General features: G+C 43.4%; 1 protein-coding gene across 1 annotated transcript; it reads right to left on the bottom strand.

Moving 5' to 3' along the window:
* Nucleotides 1-611: 611 nt before the first annotated feature.
* On the bottom strand, nt 612-17,589 carry NBN (nibrin). Its single transcript, XM_015406059.1, has 5 exons — nt 17,429-17,589; nt 14,375-14,508; nt 7,512-7,660; nt 3,301-3,310; nt 612-776 (listed from the first exon to the last, which is right to left on the bottom strand). Exons 1-5 carry the CDS (start codon nt 17,463-17,465, stop codon nt 612-614), a joined length of 495 nt encoding a protein of 164 aa, XP_015261545.1. The 5' UTR covers nt 17,466-17,589.
* Between the last annotated feature and the right edge of the window lies 1 nt (nt 17,590).

Raw genomic sequence — 17,590 nt, 5'->3', positions numbered from 1 at the left:
GTGGATCAGACAATGGACAGATCACCCCAGCTTCCATCCTCCAGATTATCTCATCCCCTCACTACCCTCTACATTACACTGAACTGTGGAATCAACTTCTGTGGATCAAGGGCAAACATAAGGATGAATGCTCTTACGTGGGGAGCCAATCAGTGCAATCCACTGAGATGCCATCTATCTGGACATACAGCTGCAAGAGATCCCAACCAGCTGCGTTGAGACATTTATGAAGGGTTTTCCTCTCTCCATGATATTTTTGATTTCAAAACCAGGTATTAGTTAGGCCATAGATTCCCCAAACCTTGCAGCTTCTCTGTCATAAATAAATTTTTAAACAAAGACAGAATGGACTTTTTTTGTTGTTGCTTGGGCAAATGTTGGCTGCCTCAACCCCCACCTTCACTGAAACTGTGGCAAGAGGACCATGGTCTTATTGACACGCATCTACATAGGAACACATGTACACAAACACACAAAGCTGCTGCACTTCCTTTCAGTTAGAAATCAGGGGTTTTCCCCCCTCCCTCCTGTCACAGAACAGATCTTATAAAAGATATGTAAAATAAAGAAACAATACTCATAAAATAGCTATTACTATGGCAAAGCTTTTGTCAATAAGCTTCCAAAACTTTAAACGAAGAGAATGGCTTCACAAAATGGTAGTCCAAGTTTCCACAGTGTGGACACTGTTGAACATTGCTGTATTCTGAGAAATACTGCATCCCAATGCGTACATCTATAACAGGTTTCCCACAGTGCTTACAGTTCAGTCGTGCCTAAAAAAAGAGGAGAGAGAAAACAGAGACTTCATCGTTATTTGTTTCTGTTGCTCATCAAAACTGTATCACAAAGACATTTTAGTCACTCTCACTTGCAGCTTGCAATCAGCCAGGGAATAGAAGTCAGATTCTCACTGTACATTTTGCACTTGAGAATGCATGCATACTGCATCAAGTGGGACATCCAAGGATGACAATAGGCATATATCTCTTTAAAATTTAAACAAACAAGTCGCTAAAGCAGAGGTATCAAACATGCAGCCCGTGGGCTGGAACCAGTCCCTGCAGGGCTCCTATCTGGCCCGCAAGCAACTGACTCTTGTCTGCTTTCTACTTCTTGCTTCTGCTTCCTTGTTCATGCATCACAGCTTGCTTTTGCCCAGTTCTCTCCTCTCTTGCTTTCTGTTTCACAGACAAGAGAAGAAAGCCAATCCTCCCTTCCCTTGATCGGCTGAGGGCTTCTTTCCTTCCAACTTTGGGAGGAAAGGGAGGGAGAGAGCCACAGAGAGAGATGGACGCCCGTGTGGACCAACGAAGTTTTATTCCAGGTATAAGCTTTCGTGTGTGTACACACTTCTTCAGAGAGGGAGGGAGGGGGAGTGAAAGAGCCAGAGAGAGCAGGAGAGAGATCTCCCTTTTCAGTTCTAACAGATTGGGGGGGGGGGAACCTAACAGCACAGCCTGCAACCTTTATTAGTGGAAAGGAGCAAGAGTCCAGTAGCACCTTAACAACTGTGTGGCAGGGAATGAGCTTTCATTAGTCACTGCTCACTTCTTCAGACACAGCTAGAATGTGAGTCCATCTGTCCTTATATCTTGGAGAGTGAAGTGATTTCAGACCCCAAATGACAATAGTAGGCATTGATTAAGAGAGAAGAGACCTAGGCCTCAATTTAGGTAAGGAGAATGCATTTTCTTTGTCTTCACGATCAGTTGCAATTCAGCAGTCTCCCTTTGAAATTCCTTCATAAGAGAAATGCTACTCTTAGGTCAGCAACTGAATGTCCTGCAGGGTTAAAATGGTTCACCACTGGTTTTTGAATGTTGTGGTTTCTAACAGCAGTAGAAACAATAAGAGTCCAGTAGCACCTTAAAGACTAACAAAATCTGTGGTAAGGTATGAGCTTCCATGAGTCACTGCTCACTTCTTTAGATATAGGTAAAGATGGCTAGCCATGTTAGTCTTTCTGTAGCAGTAGAAAAAAGCAAGAGTCCAATAGCATCTTAAAGACTAACAAAATTTGTCGCAGGGGATGAGCTTTCATGAGTCACTACTTACGGATGTTGACCTATTTTCATTTATCCTTTACATCCCCCTGGACTGAATCCTCCTGGATCAAACTGAGACCTTGGTTTCCTGTTTCATTACCAATGCTGATAACCCCACACACACTACCCCTCTGTATATCATAATCCAATCAAGCCTGCTATTGGCATTCGGCATCTGAAATCATCTTTATAAACTTATATCTCTGGTACCTTATGTTACATTTTATGGCACACAAGGCCCGGCCTGACAAAGTGACATTTATGTCAGATCCGGCCCTCGTAACAAATGAGTTCAACACCTCTGCTCTAAAGAAGCAAACCACTCGGATGTTGCTTCTCAAGAGTGTTTGTGTGTTTTGATACAATCCTGCTTCAATGCATGTGTATCTTTCATACCTGCTGAGGAGTGCATGCAATTTGTATGCACATATTCACCCCCAAGGTCCCATAAGTAAAGGGATAACCAGACCAAAGCCCAGAGACACTTGAGGTGTTTTTTTTTATGTATATTCCATCTTAACCTCAATCCTACTTCAACCAAGGCACTCCTGTGTCTGATCAGAACCCTTGTATTCAGCATCTAGTTTTTTCTATGGAAGGGTTGTTTGTATGAAGGAACATTCAATTGTGTGAGCCCAATCTGCAGTGATAAAGCCAAAACACAGGTTTACTAATTCAGTTAGACCTAGACTTTTGTCAACACGGAAAGTGGTAACAGACACATTTCTTTGTAAGCGTATGACCCACACACTCTAGGATAAATTGGCTGCTAAAGTAAATGCAAGTTCTCTTAATTGGCACGAATGTAAATGAATACATTTTGCCCTACACCCATTTGGCTTTGAAAGCAGCATCAATGATGGGAACTACTGGCTAAGTGAAATGGTAAATTCTATTAACTGCAAGTGCTAATCGTTCATTTAGAGCACAAAGAGTGCAATCCTAAACAGAGTTATACTACTGTAAGCTACTCAGAACAGTGCAGTTCTCTTTAGGAATGCACTGAAAGTTGCACAATGCTCCAAACCCCCAGATCCCTAAAACAGGTACTGAAAAAGACAGGAATTGGTGCAATTTCCATTCCAAATCCAATTCCCATTCCAAACAAGCAACCTGCAACAGGATTTAATACTTATTGAATCAGGAGACCAACATATCACTGAAATTTAATAGGCTACATTCAGAATGTGTTCTATCAAATTTAATGGGGCGAGAGGCCTGCTGACTGCAGCTGTAATCCTAAACTACTTACCTGGAAGTACCTTTAGAATCAAATAGATTTAGGACATGACTAAATGACATTTTTCATTTCTCTAAATGTCTATAAATCGCAGTTGTGGGGTGTCCCAAATTGGTTTGGCACGTGGAGATAGCAGTTAGTCCCTTTCACTCCCATACACTACTTTCCCTTTGTAAATGCCACCACCAAACTACTATTTGCCCTCATAAGGAAAAAACAGATTTCATGATTAGCCAGCAGGTTTGATGGAAGTACAGCACAAATTCAGAATAGCTAACAGGCCAAATACCAACTATATATAATAGTTTAATGGTGTAATAACTGACCTTGTGAGACAATTTTTTCCCCTTAGATCAGTAACCATGCAATCCTAAAAAGTGTTACACCCTTTCTATGTCCACTGAAGTTAATGGGCTTAAAGGTGTGTAACTCTGGACTATAAAGAATGTAAGAAATGAAGTATTAAGCATCTATGAAGTACAATGTGTGGTTGCTAAGATATTTTGTATTTAAATATTTTTCTTTCACACTGTAAGTCATGAAAATTCTGGCTAGTACAATTCAATTTTTACTATCACAGTTTCTCAGTAAAATACGACATAATACCATAAACACTTTCAGCTTTATAACCTTTGCAATAAAGACACATTTGTAATATTTATAACATTTTCCTACAGATCTTCAGCAGGGTTACATCTCATAAATAACTTTAAAAACCACCATCACCTCTGTAATTTTACCAGAATCAACACATATGGCTAGGATGAAAGGTTACGACTGTATGATAGAGGTACCCTTAAACTGAGGAGCAGTAACTAACGGTAGACAAATTAAACCAGAATTTTGCTTCTAAACTTTGAAGAAGGTAAAATCAGCAGTTGTGGGAACTCTGACAGGCAACTCAATCCTATCTAACCAGGGTAGACCAACAGTACAATTTCCTTCAGTTGTGTTCTCTTGGTGCACATCTAAACTATCTTCTCCTAACTGTAAATTTACTTGAAGAGAGGGAAGGCAACAGACAAATCATTCTATGACAGAGGCTCTCATATTTTCTGAAGTAAGATCCACCTACTCTAGGATGGAGAAGTGGACAGAGCAAATTTTTCTCTCTCTCCCACAAAACTCAGGGGCACAATTCTAGAACTCAGGGGCACCCAATGAGGTTGATGGGCAATAGGTACAGAACATTTCTTTACTCAACAAGTAATCAAATTGTGGAATCCTCTGCCAGTGGAAATAGTGACAGCCACAAGCAAAGACGACTCTAAAAGGGGGTTAGACAGATTCATGGAGGATAGGTCCATCAATGACTATTGGCCATGTTGACTGAAGGGAGCATCCATCTGCAGAGGCAGCAAACCTCTGAATACCATTGCTGAGAGGCCCAGTTTGTTGACCCCTCAGAACTGGTTGGTGGCTGTGTGACAGGATATTGGACAAGATGGCCCAGTGGTCTGATCCAGCAGGGCTTTCCTTCTGTACTTTTTATTTATTTATGTACTTTATTATTTACTTGTTAGGACTGCACTGCAGAGTAAATCTGCACTATTTTCTCTTTCCTCAAAATAAAACACAAGAATCTCATGTCAGTTATAACTAAAAATTTTACAACATTTATTTTTTAGCTTTATTAACCTACACAAGTATTGAGCAACCGGCTGTACAAAGATCCCATGGACAGTTGGCACACTGGCATATTTTGGATTTGTCTGTGCATAATTTTGCCTTCTTGATAAGCATCACATCTGAGGCCAACATTTACATCATGTGAACGCAAACACCATTTTAAGTTTTTTAGGTAACACACTCATTAGATGTATAGCTAAAAATGTAAAGTATGAAATGGCTCCCACCGTTTTGGTTGAAAAGCCAGGATTCTGCAGTCAAGATAAAGACACAGAGGGTCAGAGCACATCTCCCAGCGGGAACCCAAGACAAAGAATTACATCTGATTACACCTGACGGCCACTACCAGGGAGAATGAAGGACAGGTGGGCCAGTTGTCTTGAGCAACACCTGACCAAGGCTCAGGGATTTATCATGCATTTATTACACTTTTTCTCCAAAAGACTTCAGGGTAGTGTACGTGCTTCTTCATTTTATTCCACATCAACCCTGTTAGGAAGGAAAGAGAGTAACCAGCATTTCTGCCAGGACTCATATCAGACTCAGCCACTGGCAGCAGAGCTTTGGAAGATTTATTATTATTTACTTATTTATTCAATTTATACCCCACCCTCCCCACCAAGGCAGGCTCAGGGCATCTTACATAAAAGTACATATAAATACAATTAAAATCATTCATAAAACAAACATAAACAAGTCAGGTGACAATCATGATGGTGCTCCCACACCAGCTCAGTTTGATCAACTTATTTGTGCATCGAGGACAGGCTGAAGATGGTAAGTCCAGGGCACAGGATCGCTCTCAGGTATTTGATGCGGCTCCTTATCGAAGGCCTGGTGGAAGAGCTCTGTCTTGCAGGCCCTGCGGAACTGTAAGAGGTCCTGCAGGGCCCTGTTCTCTTCCAGGAACTCATTCCACCAGTGCAGAGCCACCACTGAGAAGGCCCTGGCCCTGGTTATTCACCAGCCTGGCGTCTTTGGGGCCTAGGAGGGCCAGCCAGTTTTGGGCCCCTGAATGCAGTACTCTCTGGGGAACATATGGGGAAAGGCACACCCTTAGGTATGCCCAGGGCTATTTTTGGGCAGGAACACACAGGAGCGGAGTTCCGGCTGGCTTCAGAGTTGGCCATGCCCACTACAGCCAAAACCTCTGTGTGCGTAGCTACAGAGGGAAGGCCTGGAGAGCAAACCCCCCCGGCGACTCTGAGGCGGGCTGGCCAGGGGCCCCCCTGGAAGGATTGGGGAGGCATTTAAATGCCTCCCCATGCCTTCCCTGGCTGTCCAAGGGCCAGGTTGTCCAGGCTCAACGCAGCCACGAGGCACCCGGGCAAGACAAGGGAAGGCAGTTTAAACTGCCTTCCCTTCAAGGGGGGGGCTTGCCCAGGCGCCCCACAGCTGTGGGGCGCCTAGGCAAGCCAAGGGAAGGCATGGGGTGTGGTCTGATATGCTAATGAGCTGTGCTGTCAGGGTGTGGCCTAATTAGTTTCTGCTGTTGGGTGTGGCCTGTTCCTGCTGGGCTTTTTCCTGCTGTTCCTGCTGGTGGATCTATTTTTTCCGGCCAAAAGTGCCGGTGATCTACCACCATGAAAATAAAGCTTCAAATTAGTTTCAAATTAGATTTTAACCCACTAAAGTTGGGTTCCACTGCCCCACCCCCATTTATAATGCACCTTCAGTCATTTACTGGTAAGCAAAATAAGCAAAAACAAAACAGAGAGACAAAGATCCAGAAAGAACTGGGAACATTTTAAATTTTTTATTGAGTTATAACTTTCTTTAACTGTCTCAATAACTTTCTTTAACTTTGGGAAATTTGTCTCTAGGCACTAGCTTCCAAAACGATTCTTGCTCAGCACAGGTCTTCAGAAAAATGTCATTTTTAAGGGTTAATATTTTGTTTTCAAGAGATGCCTTGGGGCTGGTGATCTACCTCTGACCCCTCCGCGATCTAATGGTGGATCGCGATCTACCTGTTGGACACATCTACTATATATTAAACCACCAGTCTTCAAAATTCATTTATGGCTGGTAACTTGATCCGGGACCTTATTGATTAATATTTTACTAAATTTGATGCTTTCCAAGTTTTATTAAAATTAATCTTAGGCCAGAGGCTCAGAGCTAGATTTTATTTAAAGGAGGCTTCTGGCTTTTACTGCATAGAACAGTCCCTTGTCTCTTCCTCTGTCTCTCTGTGCACACTGATAACCCTCCAGAAGGCTTATGTTAGGGGGTGTGGCCTTCTGACACACTTCCGCTGATGTCAGGGGGTGTGGCCTTATGACACACTTCCAGTGATGTCAGGGGGTGTGGCATATGCTAATGAGTTATGCTAATGAGCTCCTGCAGCTCTTTTTCTACAAAAGGACCCCTGCTTATGCTACTCTTAAACCCGCATCCTCAATAATCCAATGTATCTAAAAGGCCTTAACACATCTGAAGTGTTTTGCTCACACACAAAATATACAAGAGTTTTTGGAAACCTTAAATGTAAGGGTCCTGGTTTTTGTTCCCTTTTAGTGTATCATTATGCATGTTCAGCAGCTTTCAATGTACAACCCAAACATAGTTCTCCTTTTTGTAACTGATCTTACCTATATTTGCTTTCAAAGACTCCAAAAGTGATTCTGTCACCAGACTGCAAATTTCTGGAACTGCCACTTGGTAGTTTTTCTCCATTAACAAAGGTACCATATTTAGAGGTGTCCTTCAGTGTTAACACAGGAAATGTAGATGATTCACTCTGAAAACAAACATGTGTTAAAAGTTTCAGATACCCAAAACAATAATTTCTTGTATATCAAGAAAACATGAGGTGGTGTTATGCTGAGGATCACAGAACTGTGGGACAAGGCAGAAGATGGTAGATCTTAGATGTTAGCTTTATATGTATGCATGCTTATACTTTAAAGGACAAATAGTATACCATGTAATGAATTATCATCTATATCTATATTAGTCATGAGAGCAGAAATGTGTAACAGTTATAGGTGTTAGAGGAAGAGAAAATAAAATGTCTGTGTGCTTAGATAAATAGGCCTTTAGTTAACTTAGAAACCAGGAATGTGCCTAAAACTGAAACCATTTGGTCAACTGCATTCTCCTTTGTTGTTGTATCTCTGGAAGAGGATTTATGGCCTAACATTTTGCATTAGAATAACACAGCAACAGCCCTGCATCCTCCTGGAACATCATCTTCTTTGTGTAAGTGGGCTCCAGAAAGTCTGACAAGAACCAAACATTAGGCTGTGATTCACACCTTATATGTGAAGCTGCCTCTCCATACATATGCAGAAGACCTTGAAGATCTCCAGATGAGGGGCGGGGTCAACGACACAATGGCGGACGCCTTTCCCAGCTCTCTGCGGAGGCGTACCGCCCAGCAAGGGGGAGAGGCGCAATTGGCTCTGCGCTTCCATGGGAGTTCAGGGAGAACTTCCAAGCCATAGGGCTTTTAGGGTGAGCCTCTTTTCCTGCTAACGGCAGGGGAATGGAGGCTCCCCCCTGCCCTGACGGTCCCTCTCGCTGACTGCGTCCTCTTAGCGAGGCTACAAGCTGTGTCGATCCAATCAAGCACACGAGATCTAGCGGAGGAGCGATTAAGAGCGAGGTCAAGATAAGACCAATAATGAATGTGAGTTAAGGAGCGAACTGTGAGTGAAAATGAGTGATTTGTCTTCAGAAGAGAAAATCCCCTCCCCCTCAAAGGAAAAACTTTCTGAGCGATAGCATGCTGAGAGAGGGACGCCTCTCAATGCATTTGCATAAACAAGGGGGGGGGAGAGAAACGATTGTAAACGGATACATGAAACGAAATCCCCCCCCGAAACCCCTTAAGCGGTTGGAGGGGGTGCCTCTTTGACACGTTTACATAAACGGAAGGGGGGGAGAAAGACAGTTGTAAACGGATACTTCTGAAAGTATTGCAAGCGTATAAGCCTGTTGTGGGAGATTTCCATGAGCAACAGCAGATTAAAAAAAAAAAGATGGCGAAAAATCTGAGGAGAAGAATGGAAGCTGACGTCACTGCACTAGTAGCAGAAGCCATCAAGCCGATCTTGGAGCAACTTGTTGGTATTAACCAGCAGCTGGCCAAGATAAATCAACAATTTGGATCTCGGCAGCTCCAGGAGGCGAGTGGAGAAAAAATGGAATTGAGGGTTCCCAAAGAGAATGAGATAGACACTAAATTAAGCAGCGATCTCAATGAGAAAAGAAGAAAAAGCACAAGAGAAACAAGAGAAATTTATAAGGATTTGACTTCTTCTCTGCGTGTGTGCTTAGAAAGTGTCATCTTAAAGTCTGCTGAGAAAAAGGAGCTGGAGGTACCCTTCATAATCAAGAAACCTTTGAGAAGCCACTGGACCCCCGAGACCAGAGAGAAAGAGGCTTAAGACTAGCGGTTCTATTCCTTTGGATGGAAGAAGATTGGGCTGCAGTGAACATCTAAGAAGACATCAAGAATTTAGAGAGTTTTAGTATAGATGTAAAGGCGGAAGGACTTTGCAAACTGCCTTTATGAAACGAGCTGGAGGAGATGCTCGGGAAATCTTCTCATAACAAGTAACAATCTAACATATAAGCTTAGAAAGACAGGATCTCACAAATTATGTTGTTTATTAACAGCCTTTTCATTTACTAACAGCATTTTAACAGGGAATGATCGCCTAACCTTGGGTTTTTAGCTTAGTGTGGGTTATCTTTTCTTTCTCCCTAAAATTGTAGTCCCCCTATCCCCATTTTTTCTTGGTAGTTTATGTAGTATTAAAAAGAAAAGAAAAGAAGATCTCCAGATGAAGACTATAATGTTCCTAGTTCAAATAAACAATGTAAATGAATGTAATTGTATCCCAAATTGGGGTATACCAATGGAAGCCTGCCAGCTCACATGATGCCAGTGTACCTATGACCAAAGATACCTTTTGGGGACTGTAAACCTGTGTGATGCCATTTGGGGTATAAGACCCTCTGCCCTTCTTGATTTTGGCAGAGAGCAGGTTGGAAAAGCAAGTGCTTAGGAACTACATACTGCATCTCCTGTTACTGCAATAAACAACTCATTAGACTTCTCCTGTGTGTCTTCCATTGGGCCTTGGAGATGCACGGGGCACAGATTTGTGCAGCAGAATCATAGTTAGAAGGGACCTCCATGGTCATTTAGTCCAACCCCCTGCACAATGCAGGAAATTCATAAATACTTCCCCCCTGCACCCCCAGTGACCCCTGTTCCATGCCCAGATGACAAAAAAAACCCTCCAAAAACTCTGGCCAAATTGGCCTGGAGAAAAATTGCTTTCTGACCCCAAAGTGGCGATCAGCATTTCCCTGGGCATGAAAGGAAGGGCCAAAAGAATGAAACACTGATGCAACCCTTCCTGCCCTTCCTCTCATGATCTGCCTAAGATCACAGGATGTTAGTGATCTCAGTCATATTACACTAGCCACATCACCTTTTATTTCTGAATTTTACAAAATTTATTGAGCAGCGTACACGATGAGTTTTATCCTACCTTGTGCAAGCACAGCACAGAAGAAGAGTTCTTCCCAAGCAGAAGACAACTTTCTTGAAACTGCATCCCGCTGCACCCCAGAAATCATACTTTCATGGGCTAGTGAACTATTGGAAATAATACTGGAGGACACTGTCTAAAATTCCCCCTTACTGCTAGCTGGAAAGAAAGCTGTCAGCAAAAAACATGGTTGAACGCTTACTTCGACCATACAATTTTCAAATTGCTTCTATATCACATGCAAACCTCTTAAATGCATTAAGGAGAATGACACTACAGCAAAATGCTTTTTGGTTTTGCTACATTCTTGCATATTTCCTATGAAAGTTTATACTATATTATATCAAGGTTATTTGCCCAGTTTCTGCCCTGCCCTCCTTCCAAACAGTTCAGAGCAGTATACGTGACACCCCCTTCCCTATTTTATCCTCACAACAATGCTGTAAGGTAGGTTACTCTGAGAGAATGTCGCTGACTCAAAGTTACTTAATGCGCTTCATAGCTGCGGGCATTTGAACCTAGGTCTCTCAGATCTTAGTCTACACTCTAACGTAGAGGTGTTGAACTCATTTATTACAAGGGCCGGATCTGACATAGATATGTTGACAGGCCAAGCCATGTATGCCATAAAACATAATGCCAGGCCCCAGAAATATAAACTTATAAAGGACAGTAGCTGCTGGATAGAGAACTGGATAGAGAACTGCCAGAAGTACAAGCTGGGTTTCGAAGAGGTAGAGGAACTAGAGATCAAATTGCCAACATTCGCTGGATTACGGAGAAAGCAAGAGAGTACCAGAAAAACATCTACTTCTGCTTCATTGATTATGCTAAAGCCTTTGACTATGTGAATCACAACAAACTATGGCAGGTCCTTAAAGAGATGGGAGTACCAGACCACCTCACATGTCTCTTGAGCAACCTGTATAAGGGTCAAGAAGCGACAGTTAAACCGGATATGGAACAACTGATTGGTTTAGCATAGGAAAAGGAGTACGACAAGAATGTATATTGTCACCTTGCTTATTTAATATATATGCAGAGTACATCATGCGAAATGCTGGCCTGGATGAATCACAAGCGAGAATTAAGATTGCTGGGAAAAAGATCAACAACTTCAGATATGCAGACGATACCACTCTAATGACAGAAAGTGAAGAGGACCCCAAGACCCTCTTGCTCAGAGTGAAAGAGAAGAGTGCAAAAGTGGGCTTGAAGCGCAATATCAAGACGCCTGTTCCTTGGGAGGAAAGTGATGGCAAACCTAAACAGCACAATAAAAGGTAGAGACATCACCCTGCCAACAAAAATCCGCATGGTCAAAGCAATGGTACTCCCAGTAGTCATCTATGGCTGTGAGAGTTGGACTTATAAGGAAGGCCGAGCGCCGAAGAATAGATTCTTTTGAACTATGGTGCTGGAGAAGACTCTTGAGAGTCCCTTGGACTGCAAGAAGATCAAATCAGTCAATCCTAAAAGAAATCAACCCTGACTGTTCCCTGGAAGGCCAGATAATGAAACTGAAGCTCAAATACTTCGGCCACCAAATGAGAAGGGAGCACTCACTGGAGAAGACCCTGATGCTGGGAAAGACTGAAGGTCAAAGAAGACAGGAACGGCAAAGGATGAGATGGTTAGACAGTGTCACAGATGCAACAAACATGAAATTGAGCAAACTTCAGAGGACGGCAGAAGACAGGAGGGCCTGGCGTGATATGGTCCATGGGGTCGCGAAGAGTTGGACTTGACTGTGCGACTGAACAACAACAACAAAGCTGCTAAGCTCCAAGTTGGTCTGTCCTCACTGCAAGGCCCCATGGTTGGGGAGGGGGGGAGAGGAAAATCCGCATGGGCAGACTGGGGAGCCAGTGGTGCAGCACTGGGCAGATGTTCCCATGCCCCAGCCCACTCCCACCACCACTGCTGTAAGCCCAGGCCCCAGGGTAAAAACATGAAACGGCTGGGTATTGCGAGCTCCCCCTCCCCCCGAACCACCATGGAAGGGGACTGGCAAGACAAGTTGAACTAACCCTGCAGAAGCGAGGAGGAGGCGGCCCAGGTCCAAGGCTACATGCATGGCAGGACCCAGGCCAAGCACAACCTGATAAAGCTGAAGTTGTCCATGCTGCAGTGGCTACCTCCAACCACAACCACCAGGTGATCCATAGAAGGGCGATGCTGAGAGTTCAAGCCAGAGGTTGTCAGCAAGCTGTGCCACCCACGTGTGGCAGCAGCTGCCCCAGGCCAAAAGATCATCTAATGGGAGTGGGCACAGTGCGCACAAGGCTGCACATGTGGCAGAGGCCTCAGCCCACACAGCAACCAGCATAACCAGAGATCACTGGCACCGCTGTTAGCCTCCTGACCCCTCCTTCTGATGAAGGAATAGTTTGGCATCAGACAAGAGTAAGTCCATGCACCTTTCACTCTTAACAGCACCCCAAAATCACACATTCTGGGCACTGCCTGGTCTGAAAAATGGTTCTGGTGTCACACAAAACAGATGCCAGCAAACACAGGCCAGAGACATGCCTAGGCAGAGATTCTGAAAGAAGTAAAGTCATGGGTTTGTCCACTAACAATCCTGTCCCCACCTTAAAACCATACACAATGGCAATAATGGGTATCCAGGAAAATACACTGTTTCACCTTAACTAAGCATTTCCCCACCTGGCCTGACCTTTCCTGACTTGTTTACCATACTTGTGAGACCACTTAACACCTTTCAGCCACCCACCCCCCGCTTTCCCCTTCCAACAAGCACCCATCAGCTATATTTATGTACAATATCATGAGTTACTCCAGATCGCTGTCAGTTTTATTTTCAGCTAATGACAGCAGAATATAGTTTTAGGTGGGCATTCTCATCAGCATGCCGTCAGGTAGCATTTTAGCCTATATCTGGACAAACGCAGCTCCATTGCCGTGGGTCTGTCCTGGGCGCCTACCAAATTCATTTGGGTTCCTTTCCATCTTCACAGCCTACTTCTGGACTGGTAATTATAAGCCCCAACAGCCTCCTATTATTCCCACTCACCTCTGTGTTTCCATTATTTGGATGTATGTTTTAACATGTGTTTTATTTCTGTATGTGTGCATTTTATTGCAAACACGGATCCTTGTGGTCATGTGGGACAACATCCCCAGAGCTGCAGGTTGAGCGGAGAGGCATGTGACTTCACCTTGGAACCTCAAGCTGGCATGAATGCACCTGCAGTGGCTCCCAACTTACCAGTCAGGCTGACACTGAAGCAAAGGGGTTCTGCTTGATGGCTGCAGACAAGGTTGGTCTGCTGTGCTGAAGCCGTAATTGAGTGGCTCCACCCACTCGCCTCCCCCAGCAGCCTCCTGTTCCCTCCCTTGCACAAGTTGCTTGCATGTCGGATAAGAGCATGAACAGGCCTGTTCCAGCCCCTGGGCCTTATGTTTGACACCACTGCTCTAACCATTAGACCACACTGGTCTACAAGCACCAGTGAACATACTGGGACTTTGACTAGACTGCTTATCTTTTCTAGCAGTAACTCCCCATATAACATTGTAATCAATCTGGTAGCAGCTTATTACAAATTCTTGAATGAAATATATTAAAAGTATCATCTTGATAAACCAGAAGCACAGGTCCAGTAAACTGTTATATAGAGACTGCTTACCTTTTCTAGCTGTAACTCCCCATATAACATTGTAATCAATCTGGTAGCAGCTTATTACAAATTCTTGAATGAAATATATTAAAAGTATCATCTTGATAAACCAGAAGCACAGGTCCAGTAAACTGTTATATAGAGCTACACAGAAATAATGCGGGAACTCGGTTGCACTAATGGAAGGACATTCCTTTTACTAGTCTTATGATTTGACTCAGGCAACACTCATTCAAATTCAAGAGCTCTTTTATAAAGCCATACAATGCCCATGATTAATACTGCTGTCCATTTGGTACTTACAAGGTTAACTGGAGGATGACTAACGGAAAGGACTGCATGGCTTCGGCTGATTGACTGATCATCTTGAATTAAAATGGCACAGTTCTTGCGTCCAACAACATACTCGATGCCAATTAAAAGTCGATGTGGTTCACCTGAATTGTTTAAAATGGAAAAGTTACTAAACCTTGAATTGAGAAAATACAGTAGCCATGCTGCTAAACAAATGAAACCACACACACACAGAGCTGAAGAGTGCTGTCCATCTGCAGTCCTTTTCCTAGTTTTGGAGCGTGGCTGCTGGACCTGCCTCATCCAGGGAGCAGTTCTGACAGTCCATGCTCTCAGCTGCCAGGTCCTCTTGGTCTCCAGGGCCTATCCACTCCTTGAGCGCTGTCTCCACTTCTCCCTTGTGTGAGCTGCCTGCACACAAGCCCTTCTTCCTGTGGCAGCCTCCTTGCCTTGTGGTACTTCCTCTTCACTCTCAGCTGGGACAATCTTTTTATCAGGTCCCAGACTGGGGAAGAGGAAGCTGCCGCCTCCGACCCTGGCTGTATTTACAAATTCACCTTTCTTCCAAACATCCCAAGACCCAACAAAGTAAAAACAATATAAACTATGTAATAAAACCAACATTAAAAATAACAAAATTAAAAACTAAAACAGCTTATGCCCATATTCCACCACCACCCTTTGACCCAGGCTGCCCAAAAGCTCTCTGGAATAGTTCTGTTTTACATCCTCACTGGAAAGCTAGGAGAATAAAATCTCCCCAGACCTCTTCCAGGAGGCTATTCCAGAACCATGAGCCAGCCACTGAAAAAGCCCAAGCACGGGCCGTGGCAGAACATGCCTTAGACTACAGAGGAACTGACAATAGACTTCGGTGGGAAGAATGAAAGCGCAGCACAGGAACATGCAGTGGAAACTTCCCACTCCTAGATTGTTCCATAAAGTTAACAACAACAAATCCCCACTCTGCCATGGAAGTTTGCTGTGTGACTTGGGCCAGTCATATGCACTTAACCTAACCTAACTCACAGGGTGATTGTGAATCTATCATGGAGGAGTGGAGAATTACATAAGTCACTTTGGGTTCTCAGAGATGGGGTGTAAAGAAAGTAAACAAACAGTTCTGAATGACAGTGGATCTGAAGTACCCTCTGGAAGACCTCCATGGAAAAGAGTTTAATTGTGTTGAAAGAGACAACTACATTCAAGGCATGTCATATACAGTTCTTTTGGGATACTAAAGTTAGCTTATCACCAGTTTTCAGTACTTTTAAACAATGTAGGGGAAATACATCCTACATTGCATTTAAATTGTTATAGATATTATTCATACTTCTCCCATGAAGCTTTGTACTTGTTTAAACATTTAAAACCACTCCCCCACAGTAAACATTTAAGTCCAAGTATTTGTTGCTATTTGAACATAAAATTAACATGGGTTTTGTTTACTGTGACTAAACATTTAAGTCCAAGTATTTGAACGTAAAATTAACATGGGTTTTGTTTACTGTGTAAGAACAAACATACTAAACCAAATTATGGTCTATTTAGAGCACGAGAAATTTTCCCCATTCAGATTTTACTCACATCATCATCCTTAATATTATTTTTTTCTGGGCAGGTCAAGACTATTCTGACTAAGTCCAACTGAATTATTTAGTTCTTATTCTCAAGTATGGTTTGTACCATTTGGTCTGTACTGTTTCAGACCAAAGGTGAGAGCTTATGTGGATTTTTCACCATACAAAGGGAATCTTCACATGCAGAAAATTCAAGTCAAGAATTTATTTATTGTAAAGAAGATAAAATGTAAATTTTCTCCATAATTTCTTATTTTCTACATGCATGGGGTGGAAGGGTGGGGGTTGTTTCAATTACATTGTGTCACCTACAACATGAAGTAGAACAGCCTAAATACAGGGTTACTGCCTCAAGAGGCCTTGAGTGCATTTTCACAGGTCTCAGATACACACAGGTACTGACAAAACTGTGATATTGGCCCAAGTTTCTCAATGCATCCAGTCCATGCAGGCACTCAGTGTGCATGAAGAAATCATAAACACATATACACCTCATATACAGTGCACATGCAATTTTTCTTTATATACACATTCAAGTGTTTTCATGTTATGTTCAATACATAAGTTAAACCCCACATTTATAAAGGTACTGGTCTCTGGCTTCCATTTGTAAAGTGAACACAGATTGTTCTTTCTTGCAAGCAGGTGTACATGCACTGTAACATAGGAACAGGGCTTATGAGAGGATGCATGCATGGCCCACCCCACCTCAATGACACTCTTGATTGACTTATTTTCTTGATTGAATCCTCCCAGTCTGCATTGACATTGTTGGAAGTGATGGGGTTTTATGCTGTCTCATGCCTCAGACTTCAGAGGGGGACTACTATAGAGGTAGAGAGGGCAGGACACAGGGCATCCTTTCTCTTTCTATTCTGCTACTACCCCTCTGATGTGTAGATTGCTAGTCTCTGAGAAACGTCCTTCCTTCCGTCTTTCCCACTCTCTCAACAAACAATTTTATTTATTTATTTATTTATTTTATTTAGGTATTTTTACCCCGCCCTCCGCGCAAGCGGGCTCAGGGCGGCTTACAAGAGGCGATGCCATGATCTCTTCATTTTGGCGCCATAAGAGCAGGACATGTCTTGCAATCTCCACCCATCCTAGTTAGTAGACTAGATTAGAAACTGTCTCTTCTTTATACTGTCTAGAAATGGAGTTCCTTAAATAAAGGGCTCATATTAGTTTTGAAAAATACAAAGAGGCTCCGTGCATAACTTTGTTCTTACCAGCACGCACTGACCAGATAGGTTTCTGCTGCGTTGCAAGCCTTTTGCGCACTCTGCTAAACTAAGGATTTTAAACAAATGCAACAGGCATCATGCTTCCGTGTAAGCGAGGCACACACCTTCTTCCCTCATCAGGACGGGGCTGGTGCTCCTTTCCTCATCTCCCCAGAGCAGCAAAGGTCACATTTCAAACATGCGTGAAACCAGAGTCAGACCGCGCACGACCGCCCTTCCCATCTCCTCCCCCTCACCTGGACTGGGCTCGGCGACTGGAACCAGTTTCCACATCCTGAGGGAAACGTCGACAACCGTCTCCTTCGCTCCCTTTCCGCCCTCTCACGGCGCGGATTCCTGGCCGCCCTTCGAGTCAGGGCAGGGACCAATCTCAACACAACCCGCCGTCTTCCTCGTCT

This window comes from Gekko japonicus, unplaced genomic scaffold, assembly GCF_001447785.1.
Source record: "Gekko japonicus isolate JY-2015 unplaced genomic scaffold, Gekko_japonicus_V1.1 scaffold531, whole genome shotgun sequence".
In the NCBI taxonomy this organism is placed as follows: Eukaryota; Metazoa; Chordata; class Lepidosauria; order Squamata; family Gekkonidae; genus Gekko; species Gekko japonicus.
The sequence above is the reverse complement of the archived record's forward strand: the minus strand, read 5'-3'. Positions and strand labels throughout refer to the sequence as shown.

Excerpts from the sequence above, each read along its gene's own strand:
- NBN (XM_015406059.1), bottom strand. The coding sequence starts at position 17,465 with ATGTGGAAACTGGTTCCAGTCGCCGAGCCCAGTCCAG. Across the intron at positions 14,509-17,428 it reads AGTCGCCGAGCCCAGTCCAG|GTGAACCACATCGACTTTTA; the intron begins GTGAGGGGGAGG and ends TAAACAATTCAG. Across the intron at positions 7,661-14,374 it reads GTCATCCTCCAGTTAACCTT|AGTGAATCATCTACATTTCC; the intron begins GTAAGTACCAAA and ends GTTTGTTTTCAG.